Raw genomic sequence first — 13,198 nt, forward strand, 5'->3', positions numbered from 1 at the left:
ACAAAAACAGTTGACTGTGGCCCCAGTAGGTAGGCTACATTATGGAACAATGAAATTAACAGTTCACCTGCTGTGGCCTGAACAGAGTCTTACACCTTCCTCCTGGTGCACATGGACTTGAATTGCGTGTCCGCTTGTGCAGTCCCTGTTTTTTCACCTCTTTTATCAACACCATCGTCATTTTGGGGCTTTTTGAATAAACTTCGGACACTCAGTTGCCTTGACATGTTTCCAGAGTAAGGCCAACGACGTCATGCATCAAGAGAGACAATAGCTAATTAATATGCTCACTCGCCACCCTGTGGTCTGGGGTGTGAATTGCAACCTGTCAAAATGACAGGTGGACTTCAGTTTTTTCCGTCACCGTTTTAAATAATCGGTCAACAATGGAAAATATTCGGTTAACGCGACCCCTGATCCTACCCACCACGCGTTACAACTGGCGCCCGAACATTTTTTCTGGATCTTCAGTCAAGTAAGGGTCCCATCGCGTCTGCAATAGTGGTTTTGGATCTGTCCATTTATTTTTATTCGTCGGTCCCTCGGATCAGTCTATTTTGTGGAATCGACGGCTTAATCGCGGCTGCGATATTGCCATGGGATCGGTCAAATTCCTGGATCTTCAAGTGAGTAAAAAACGCGGCTTTGGATTAGTATTGCGATCTTTTTTGTTGACTATTCTTCGTGGGAGTTTTCCCCAAATCATACTAAATAATTAAAGCACTATGGCATGCTACAGTGACACTGACGTGGACCTTTGGAGTTCGTCAGGGAATGCGTGTTTGCGTACTGCTGGGCTCCCGAGTGAAGAGTGGTCAAGGTGGAAATATTATTTTTTGTGAATAAATGTGCATAAATGGAAGCTCCTCCCCTTTCTGGTACTTTTATACACGTATCCTCGCTACCACGCGTTACAATGTACAAGACCTGGATTACACAAGGTGTGCTCTTTGACCTGTACTGTATGTAAAGCACACGACAGCTCTGGATGCTAACAATCTACATAATTATATTGGGAAAACGTTTGAAAATGCAATATGCTTACCTTGAATATCTGCTAATAAAACCGAAGTTCCCGAAACCCAACAGCATGCACTCTCGCTCCCAACCGTAGTTCCCAACAAGACTCTCTCGCATCACCAGTTTTGCCCAACTTTTGTCTTATCAGGTATTTGCTGCACGCATTTTTCCCTGAAACTCGTCTTGTGAACGACCGACAGTGCTGTCCTGCTCTTTACTTTTCAGATCTGGTTCAAATAGGAAGGGTAGAACTGACGACATGTTGGGAAAGCTAACGAGTGACAAGCTGGAATTTCGGCATTCGGGGCCAGTGACGTCACGCACTGTGACGTAACAAGAATGGCGACCTATCACTTAAAATAATTTTACAAACTTTATTAAAACAAAAACATTTAGAGGGGTTTTAATATCAAATTATCATACTAACATTTATGTTTTAAGAATTACTTGTCTTAAAAATAGAGGATCCCTTTAAGAATTTAGACTTTTACAAGGTTTCAGCACAAAATGCAAAGTGATGGCACCTAGAAATTCCCATGTTGTGATGGGATTATTGTGTGTGGGTGTGTGCTCAGGGAGGTTTAGAATTCAGTGGCCAGCCAGTGAAAACTGGTTAAAGCAATCGATTTAAGGATAAAGAGGAGACAACTAGCAGTGGCCAATAGAGAAGGAGCTAATGACACAATCAACACCTGCAGCCTTCACAAGGGCTTTTCTTTATCCTTCCACCCATAACAACAGATGTGGATGAGTGACCCCCACTAAAAAGCTTCAGTCCCCCAACACCTCCCCACTCTCTTCCTCAGCCATATTCTAAAGTGACGCACCCCCACGCCATCCTACAGGAAGCATCCGCAGAGGCGGCCAAGAGCAGCCTAGAGAGATGCTGAGGAGGCGACGGATGGGGGGGTGGGGCAAGGGTGACAGAGGGGTCGGGGTCTTAGATTTGGCTGTTTAACACAAAAGAGGCTGCAATGCAAAGAGTTAATCCATTCGGGGATCTCTCTTCCGCAAACAAAGGACCGGCCTGCAGACAAAGGTTGCGAGGGAGTAGGGGGGAGCGATGTAGAAGGTTGGTGGCTTTCCTACCATCTGGAGCTTTTGTTTTGGGGGAGGGTTACGCGAGGAGAGAAGTAGGGGGGTGTTGGTGTCCAATGGGTGGACCCCCGCGACAACCCCGGGATGCCACCTCCCCCCTCCTGAGTCCTCATGTCCACGTGCTGCGCGGCCCAGACAGACGCCCCTCAGCTTGGTTGAATACACTGCAGGCCTGCCCGGCTAATCATCAGTCTCCTCTCCACTTACACATAATCAAACACGTAGTCTAGGTCAGCGCTCCCCAACGTTTTTTTTGCGCCACAGGAAGCAATGTTTTGAGGGACGAGAAAAGAAACAAAAAGATTCGAAATACAACTAATCATTATGCCGAATTATGTGGGAATTAGTTGGAGCACTGTGCTTGTTTTACTTCAATAAGCTATCCCATCCTCAACAAATGGGAGAATGACACACTGAATTGTGTTATTTATGTCCAGTCTTTGTAATTTTGAGAAGTTGCTTCGACCACCAAGACGCAACAATCTTCATACATCGGTGTTGGTCAAATCGCACAATTAGGATGTTTGGGGATGAGCTTAGCAGTTCGCCTTGATAGTTCTGGCTATTCAAAGAATGGGATTGGCGGTGAGACATAAGGGCAGCGACTGGAAGTGGAATTAATCTCGGTAGCCCAAATGTTTAGTCCATTACGCAGACAACAACAATTTACAACAACTTTACAGAAGTCGTAAGTAGGGTTGTTCCGATCATGTTTTTTTGCTCCCGATCCGATCCCGATTGTTTTAGTTTGAGTATCTGCCGATCCCGATATTTCCCGATCCAATTGCTTTTTTTTGCTCCCGATTCAATTCCAATCATTCCCGATAATTTTTCCCGATCATATACATTTTGGCAATGCATTAAGAAAAAAATGAATAAACTGGGACGAATTTATGCATTCAACATACAGTACATAAGTACTGTATTTGTTTATTATGACAATAAATCCTCAAGATGGCATTTACATTATTAACATTCTGTCTGTGAGAGGGAACCACGGATAGAAAGACTTGTAATTCTTAAAGGGTAATTGTGACTTTGTATATTGTGACTCAATATTGCCATCTAGTGTATTTGTTGAGCTTTCAGTAAATGATACTGTAGCCATGCTCAAATGCATGATGGGAAGTTGAACCATGACTGTGTGCAGTGCTACCAATTGATATATCTTCTCTGTGTTGGGAAATAACCTAGGGTGTTAAGAAAAAGATCAATTACTACCTTGCTTCCCCACATTGTTTCCCGCGATATTTCTAATCATAGGGAGAGGGATTGTAAGGCTTTAACCAATTAAAAAAAGGCTCCAAAGGCTGCCAAAATTCGCTCTACTCATTTTACGCTGCCTTTTAGCTCTCTATATAGGCAAAACGGCGCCATTACAGATTGAGCGCGCCAATGCGTGAGTGGGTCGTGCAGCGCATGCATTAATTGCGTTAAATATTTAAACGTGATACATTTAAAAAAAATAAATAATTACCGCCGTTATCGGGATAAATTTGTGAACCCTACCTTAAGCCTAAACTAAAGACTCTGAATGAGTGTAACATATTATGTCTGTAACGTTAAATACAATTAGAAAACGATTTAATTAAAATATATATATATTAAAAAAAGGCATGTCCGATATTTTTTTGCCGATTTCGATACTTTGAAAATGACGTGATCGGACCCGATCGATCGGGACATCTCTAGTTGTAAGGTACAACACAAACGTTGCAAAACATAAAAGCAAAACTTGTGTATACAGGTAGTCCCCGGTTTACAAACGAGTTCCGTTCCTGCACTGGCGAGGTAACCTGGATTTCCGCGTAAATCAGAATTAACTCTTTAAATTCCTCTAAACACCCTCTAAAAAAAAAAAACCTATCCAAAAACAAGTATTATATGTCATTCTACTGTCCTCGCCAAGATGTTGGAGCTTCGTCCAAGCTAGACTTTGAGCTATGGACCGAAATGACAATGTCAGATGTCCCTGTGGTTTGCTGACTTTATTCACTTGCTCATGACATCAACACTTGCAGAATGAAACTAAAATCAAATCAAAATTTAATCAGTTTAATCTTCAATAACAGCAATTCAAATTTGTGTTTACAAGTAGCTCCTGATAAAGCAATAACAAATGATTAGCATTTATCAGTTAGCGTCCGCACATCATCGAAAACAATCACATAAACTCGCCTCAAGTATTTGACCACAATAAACAACACAAAAGGGGTTATAAACAGCTGGCGTCTCTGGATGCTTTACAAGCAACAAATGTGCGCGCAGGCTGTCACCTCTTCACTCGGCTGCTTTCTCATGTGTGTGTGTCCGGTCACTGCCGTGTGGGCAGGTGTGTAAATGCTCTCGCTTGCAGAAGAACATCCTTCTCTACGCTTCCTGCGGCAAAATAAAAGCATGCATCACAAAAATCAACATTAAAAAAAAAAAAAACGGCGAGACGCAGGCATCATAAAGTCAAAATCGCGTAAGTCGGGGGCTTCCTGTAGTGACACCTGTGCATGACTCCTGCTAATTTGGTTGTATTTGTTGCTTGTTAATTGAGACATCGGGAAACCGGTCCATGACGCAAAAATGGTTGTGAATCTCCTTACTGTGCTGAAAAAACACAAAGACTGAACTTTATTACATTACAGCCTTTAGTGGGACTTTAAATGCCATGCATAGCGGGCTTAATATGTCAGAATGACCTATAGAAAAATGCGTATTTTAAATAGGATTGCCGATAAAATCTCTTGCATGCAGTTTTAATTTCTTGGAAGTTCTTGGCTATTCTTTTGTTTCCTAAGCCTATTCCTCTTTTGACCCAATCTCCCCAAATAAATGCTATTGTTTTCTCTTTTGGGGTTTTTACCCATTAAAGTATCAAATGGCTCACACAAGATTTTTGACAGTTTTCCAAATAAAACTTCTTTCAGAATTTTATCAATAAAATGCTTTTTTTGTCCAGCCTGATGCCAAATGTCCCTCAACAGTGAAGCAATCCGTAGGGTAATGCTACCGTAGGTCATCTCCCACACTCTGCTACACTCACAACACATTCATACACTGTATATTTGGCTTTTGTCACCGCTGCTGTCCGGCTGAGAGAAGCCGGGCTTTTTAAAAACCATTATGAGCCGTGTCAACACGCTCCACAATGACAACACACACTGAGGCCCAAAGAGGATGAATGAATGAAGCGGCACGTTAATTATACAGAGCCGAGCCGGGGGGGCTTTGGGGAAGAGCGTGAATGACGAACAAAGCGGCCCTCCTGTCAAACCTCTTATTCCGCCTCTCGCTGCCCCCGTGCCGAGAATCCACCCAATACTCCAGCCTCGCTGGCTCATCTGCATCTTTTTGTGCACCCTTCCCAGCCTCTTCCTCCTCGGTGCTCGTCACATTTTCACTTTCGTGTAAAGTTGGATTTCTCAGCTTTTGGTCTGAAACCGTGGAAATGCTTTTAGGAGGGCAGTACAGTACAGTATGCTTGACATACTCCAAATGTGTTGATTCATTCTCAAAAAGTGCTTTCTAAAGTGTTTTAAAAAATGTAAGAGAACCCTGTAACATGACGGGGGGCAGGGATCAGAATGTGAATCTAATGCTCTTACAATGTTCTCCGGATGACCAAGCACAAGCAAATTATGTACATACAGTGGTATGAAAAAGTATCTGAACCTTTTGGAATTTCTCACATTTCTGCATAAAATCACCATCAAATGTGATCTGATCTTTGTCAAAATCACACAGATGAAAAAGCAGCGTCTGCTTTAACTAAAACGACCCAAACATTTATAGGTTTTTATATTTTAATGAGGATAGTATGCAAACAATGACAGAAAGGGGGAAAAAAGTAAGTGAATCATCACATTTAATATTTTGTGGCTTCCTGTAGCCGCAGATCAGTCAGGCACATCGATCAGGACTAATCTTGGCACATTCTTCGCTACAAAACTGCTGCAGTTCAGTCAGATTCCTTGGATGTCTTGCATGAATCGCTGTCTTGAGCTCATGCCACAGCATCTCAATGGGGTTCAAGTCTGGACTTTGACTTGGCCACTCCAGAATGTGCATTTTGTTCTTCTGAACTCATCCTGAAGTTCTGTGTTTTGGATCATTGTCTTGTTGCAGCATCCATCCTCTTTTTATCTTCAGCTGCCTGACAGACAGCCTCAAGTTTTCCTGAAAAACATCCTGATGAACCTTTGAATTCATTCTTCCATTATTGATTACAAGTTGTCCAGGCCCTGAGGTAGCAAAAACAGACCCAAATCATGATGCTCCCTCCACCATGCTTCACAGTGGGGATGAGGTGTTTATAATGGTGAGCTGTTCCATTTTTCTTCCACACATGACGTGGTATGGTACTCCCAAACAATTCAACTTTGGTTTCATCAGTCCACAAAATATTTTGCCAAAACTTCAGTGGAGTGTCCAAGTGCCTTTTTGCGAACATTGAACGAGCAACAATGTTTTTTTAAACAGCAGTGGCTTCCTCCGTGCAGTCCTCCCATGAACACCATTGTTGGTCATAGTTGTTGTGTGCACAGAGATATTGGAATGTGCCATTGATTTCTGTAAGTCTTTAGCAGAAACTCTACAGTTCTTTTGTACCTCTCTATGTATTCTGCGCCGAACTCTTGGTGTTATCTTTGGTGGACGGTCACTCTTTGGGAGAGAATCAACAGTCCTAAACTCTTACCATTTGTAGACAACTTCTCTGACTGTCGATTGATGAACATCCTGACTTTTAGATGGTTTTGTATCCTTTCCCAGCTTTATACAAATCAACAATCCTTGATCGCAGGTCTTCAGACAGGTCTTTTGACCGAGCCATGATGCACATCAGACAATGCTTCTCATCAAGAGTCAAAATTCAAATTCTTACCAGGTGTGTGTTTTATAGTGGGCTGGGCAGCATTAAACCACTCATCAGTGATTGGGGACACATCTGCCTTAAATTGTTTGGTAAAAAATGGTTTCTTCACTCTTTAAGTCTCTTTAGGCAGAGGTTAACTTATTTATCCACCCCTCCCCCTTCGGTCATTGTTTGCATGCTAACCTCATTAAAATATCAAAACGTATAAATGTTTGGGTGGTTTTAGTTAAAGCAAACACTGTTTTTACATCTGTGTGATTTTGACAAAGATCATATCACATTTGATGGGGATTTTATGCAGAAATGTGAGAAATTCCAAAAGTTGTTCATACCACTGTCATGATATCTCACTGTCAATCACTTCAAGTCAATCAAGTTTTTCCCCTAAACTAAAAGTTTTTTCGGGCCACTAAGCCTTTGCGCATAATCAATTTTCTTGACAATATGCGTGTTAACAAAGCACAGGATACACTACAACACTTTTCATCTTTGCTGAATTCATCGCCTTGCCATGATAATTACATAACTACCAGCTTATCGCCTACACATTACACTGCACTGTTCAACTGCATTGAAAAATACCGCTTGGTTGGCAACGAGACTTGTTTCTGTGGAGGACAACAGTGTCAGGCTGCAAGCTCACTGACCCAAGCCAGACAGACAGAACAGAACACACTGTCCGCTGTTTATGAAGCATTAGTAGACCTGGCGCATTTGTTAAAAAGGGCTGAATAGAAGGAACAAAAACCCACTAGAAATCATACAAAATGTTAACTTTCTCGACAATGCTGCATTGAAGGAGTAAAGTGTTTAGTGAATAGTATTAGAAAGGAAGTGAATTGACTGGTGAATGACAGGATGCAAAGAGTGCTTCAACATATGTGAGATGATGCACTTAGCATTCCCTGCAATTACTGTCCGCCTTCCCCCCACTTCTACGCATTCCTCTGGCTCATCACAATAAGGACTCTTACGGTAGTAACGTGAGCCATGTGTGGGATTGTGTGTTGACATAGTTTGATAAGATCGCCATATATACATACCACCACCACGAGTGTAAAAATCCCGGAGGTTCCCCGAGTGTGATGTTCTTCTCCCATCGGATCTGAAAGAGAGACAAGAAATTGGGAGTTTTAGTTCATATTGCTTGAAAGTCCGTCAAACTTTAGGTTCTTAAACAGAAAAATCGTGGATTTTTCCTGAAAGTTTGTCACTCTCCACTGCTCTCACACAGCAGCAAGAACTCCAGCACCTATCTGGGTGTCCAGATAAGATTTAGAGCGTGATTGCGGACCTGCTACCTGCTCTGCACACGCGCTGCAAATGACAGCACACCAAGGAAGACAACGTTGGTATTCTAGATGTGTTTTTGACTAGAAAAAACAAGTGATAGCAACGAGTTTTTTAATAATCAAGACTGGACTCGGTCCTGTCTTAGAATCGACTCCTTGAGTTTTTACCCATTTTCTGACTGGCTGATAGGCCAAACTCATGTTTTTCTGCAGAGACTAGCACTGATCTGGTATTTTATCTTTAGAATTTTCAAATTGAGTTTTATGGTCCTAGTTGATGCTGTCTCGGGTAGTTCCGGTTTTGGGCAATTCTTGGTCTAAGATACTGTGGTTTTGAGGAAACAGTACTAGCAGGTACCAGATGGTCTAAACCACTGCTGGTCACCTTTTGTCTATCGGAGTTGTCAATAGCCCCTTTCACATACGACAAAACACAGTTAAAATCCCGGGATTTAAACGGGAAGCCCTTGTATGTGAAAGCAATTTCCCGGGTCGACGGACACAGAGATTACACGGACATTTCTACGGACATGTGCACTTTGAGATTTGTTTTTCAAATGTAAAGTGCATTATAAATAAAATGTATTATTATTATTACTTTTACATTTCACAGGTCGCGTCTTAGTATAATGTAAGGGAAAGTCCCGGGACGAGGCGTATGTGAAAGCAAGCGTTAAATTCCTGGGTCACAGCACGATGGCTGATGACGTTACTTTCATGGCATTCGATCGTCACATCCTCTTTTCTTCGCAGTAAGATGAAAATTGGTAAAAAACATCACAATTATCAACATACCAGGCTGGAAATAGGTAAATTAAACTGAAAACATAATGAAATTCAATTGCTACTGAAACGTACAGCCGAGGAAGAAAGCCTATCATCTATCTTTGGAAATGTGTGGTTTATTTTGTTGCCAATGTTCGGGTCGGCAACTGTGGAAACAAGGTTGTACCTCAAAGCAAAAAACAACGGAAGGATGAGTTTAATGGTTAATTAAATACAAACAAAAATACACGCCATCGTGGAAAAGGGTGAATCACTCAATGGGTCCGTGACATTAGGTCAACGGGGATCAATAATACTAACCTAAGCGGTAGACAGAGAGCCGATAAGACAACAAAACACATACACTCAAACACCAGCACAACGTAGGGGATTTCAAAACAAGGGCGCAAGAAGTGTCGAATGACGCCCAGCAAGTTAATATCTCAGCACCCTTCTCTTGGATCGTCTGGGCTTAAATACAGTCTTGATGAGCTTGAATTGGCTGCAGTTACGACGTCAGGAACGCTCCCATAACGCTCTGTAACAAAACACAATTAGTCCAACATTGGGACAGCCGATGCAGACCAAAACCGACGTAATGTCCAGGTTATAAAATCGTGCTAGCAGCCCTCCCAGCAAACAGAATGCCAGTGGGCAACACGGGACAAGTCTGTGAAAGTGTCCAACTCGCGTCATTCTCTACATATCTCTACATGCGTGAAAGCAATGACGCGAGTAAATCCTGTGTCACCTTACACGGGAATTTACCGGGATATGTTTGTAAAAGGGGCTAATGATACGGTATTTAACTCCACACTCTCCAATTCGCAAAAGTGATCCATTCCCTACCTTCAGTCTCTAATTGAATGATAGACTGAAGCCTGGATACTGCAGTATTGTCCTAGAAAGTCTCCACTGTGCTGCAGCACTCACTTTTCTGGCTGTCCCTAGTCTCACTTGGAATAATAATCTCCTCATTGTTGCCATCAGTCACATTTCCACAAGTCAAATAATGTTCTCTCATTCTCCTCTTCGATCGTTGTCTTACTTTGTATTTTGAATGCTCCAAACTTACCTCTCTGTGGCCTGGTTTTTACATTTTCCCATGACTATTAATGTGAAGTGGAAAACCGACCAGCCAAATTCATGGATAGGGGCATGGAGGATCACACATTAATACCATTTCTTTATCTCACTTCTCTGTGAATCCAGAGAATTCTTTGTCCCTGAAGAATCAACAATGATTAACAGGAAAATTGGTTCAAATTTGGCAGTTTAAACTTTGACCCAGCTTCCTGAAGCATCTTGGGAATGAATTGAGAGGCGTTTGGCTTCAGCATAGAGCAACAATCTGCTGAAAATTCGAATATTATTTGCAAACAGTGCCAAGCGGAATAACATACTGAGTAACATGCACCCACTGATCTGACATTTGACCTAGGAAATCAATAAGGTTTTTACATTGTTTTTGAACAATAATCTCTGAATGAAGTTTGGCTGAGAGAACAGGGCATGCTGATTTCCCTGTTGACCTCAGTTAACCGAATCTCATGGCGTCCAGTTTCATTCCAAACAAATTGGGTCTTTTTTCTTAACGTAATGGTTTTAAGAGTCTTATCTCATAATTGCAACCAGTGATAGAGAACACCCAAATTCGTATACGCTACGGTCAAACCCTACTCAATAACATAACCACATATGACAACAGTTGCGACTGAGTTGCTTCTTCTTTATCTTACTGTATGTGTGCTTCTATTTCAACCAAATACTCTGGGACACTTTGCAGATACTGTAAACGTGAGCACCTCACCGTGGGAGGACCAAGGGTTAATTGAGAGTCCAGGCAGACAGTGCTCTCATTACACGGACCCTAGCGACTAAGAGTCCCTTCAGTCAACCTGTGCCGACATAGGTCCTTTATCATTTTTAACATCTTTGTACATGTGGGAGAGAGGGAATAATAGATATAGAGAAGCTACACACTGTGGCTGGACTGAATGATTTTTAACCTACAATAACTGTAAGTGTAGTTCGGCTAAACACAAAACTTAAAGTGATCCTCGATCTTTAAGTCAAGTAATTCTTAAAAGATAAATATTAGTATGAGTTATAATAATTTCATATTAAAACCCCTCTTAATGTTTTCGTTTTAATAAAATTTGTAAAATTATTTTAAGTGATAGGTCGCCATTCTTGTTACGTCGCAGTGTGTGACGTCACCGGGCCGAACTTCCAGCGTGTCACTCTTAGCTACCCCAACATGTCGTCAGTTCTGCCCTTCCAATTTGAACCATATCGGAACAGTGAAGAGCAGGGTTAGGGTTAACAGGAAATACAGTACCTTATAAGAGAAGAATTGGGCAAAACTGGTGATGTACTCGCTGCAAGTACATCAATGATAACGGAGAAGAGAGTGTATGCTGTCGAGAACGCCGGTTTTTGTTGGCAGATCTTCAAGGTAAGATATTGCGTTTTCAAACTTATCCCAGTATAATTATGTAGATTGTTAGTGTCCAGAGCTGTCCTATGCTTTACATACAGTACAAGCCAACAGTTTGACGGGAACAAATCCTGGAATCGAGTGTAATACATGTCTTGTACATTGCAACACGTGGTAGGTAGGATACGTGCATAAAAGTACCAAAAAGGGGAGAAGCTTCCAATCATGCACATTTATTCACACAAAAAATAATATTTTCACCTTGACCACTCGTCACTCGGGAGCTCAGCGGTACGCACACATGGGTTCCCAGACGAAGGTCCATGTCAGAGTCACTGTCGTCACTGTAGTGTGCCATAGTGCTTTAATTATTTGGTATGATTTGGGGAAAACTCCCACGAAGAATAGTCAACAAAGAAGATAGCAATAGTAATCCAAATCCGCGTTTTTCACTCGAAGATCCAGGAATTAGACAGATCTCATGGCAATGTTGCAACCGCGATCATGCCGTCGAATCCACAAAATAGACTGATCCCAAAAGCCGTTGTGGGACCGACGAATCCAGAAACTAGACAGATTAGAAACCAATATTGCAGCCGCGGTGGGACCGTCGTATCCTGAAATTAGAAGGATCCCTTACTTGACTGAGGATCCAGGAAAAATGTTCGGGCGCCAGTTGTAACGCGTGGTAGGTAGGATACGAGCATACAGGGACCAAAAAGGGGAGAAGCTTACACTTATGCACATTTATTCACAAAAAAATAAAAATTCCAAATTGACCTCTCACATCACTCCACTTGTTACCATTTGACTGGAAATTGCATCCAAAAGCAGCACATCGTGGCATTTTACTAAGCGAGTTTAGGCAGCAATACGCAATTGTTGTACACGCTACACATTTGGAAACATCCCATATATGTCATCACTGCGAGCCCGCAAAACAACTATCGCTCAAAATATGTATTAAATATGACAAAATATTGCCATTGATTCAACATTTTATGTGTTTCTAACAACATATTTTAGTACAAGAGAACAATTGTGGTTTATTAGAGCCTACATGTATTTAAGGTAGAGGATCACTTTAAAGAAATCATGTTAACTTAAGTCCATCTTTAAGTCCAAAAGTAGGGAATAATGGATACAAGTGTGGCAAAGTCCTACATTGCATGTTCTAATTGGTTATCTTTAGCATTCGACTCATTGAGCAGCAGTTTCAATATGTTATATATAGCAGTGATTCACAAACTGCACTGAGGAGGTGAGGGTGAGGATATAATTTTAATGGGAGTCTATAATATTACACGTTTACATTGTGTTTTTTTTTTCCAGATATGTCCCACGCAAAATTAAAAGTTTAAATACTTTATAAAATTATGTACCCCCCAAAAATTTCCAATTTCAGCTTCTATTGTCACCTACTATGTAAAACAAAGAATTATTTTGCCATGGGTTGGGGATGAGCCATCTATGTTTGGATTAGACATCTGCCAATTACCGGTTTCAAGGTATACTGTGGTATGAAAATATCGCAGTTTCAAAACCGCAAAAAAATTCCGCCACACCGTCCCTACGGTATTAGCGATTTTTTATGTCCCAAAAATGCAGGGAGAAATCCCTTGCTTCCAGCTTCCCACTCCCCAGCCACTTCCTCCGGCAGGATCCCAAGGCGTTCCAGCCAAGAGACATAGTCACTCCAGCGTGTCCTGGGTTTTCCCT

At 41.7% G+C, this 13,198-nt stretch overlaps 1 protein-coding gene across 2 annotated transcripts in view; it reads right to left on the reverse strand.

Annotated features, from left to right (window-relative positions):
* The window catches only part of ssbp4 (single stranded DNA binding protein 4), a 258,011-nt gene that overhangs the window by 207,407 nt on the left and 37,406 nt on the right, over positions 1–13,198 (reverse strand). For both annotated transcript variants that reach the window (XM_057841125.1, XM_057841126.1), the window contains exon 3: positions 8,026–8,087. In XM_057841125.1, coding sequence (XP_057697108.1) covers positions 8,026–8,087 — 62 coding nt within the window. The remainder of the gene's footprint in view (positions 1–8,025; positions 8,088–13,198) is intronic.

The sequence above is a fragment of the Corythoichthys intestinalis genome, chromosome 7 (assembly GCF_030265065.1).
Source record: "Corythoichthys intestinalis isolate RoL2023-P3 chromosome 7, ASM3026506v1, whole genome shotgun sequence".
Classification (NCBI taxonomy): Eukaryota; Metazoa; Chordata; class Actinopteri; order Syngnathiformes; family Syngnathidae; genus Corythoichthys; species Corythoichthys intestinalis.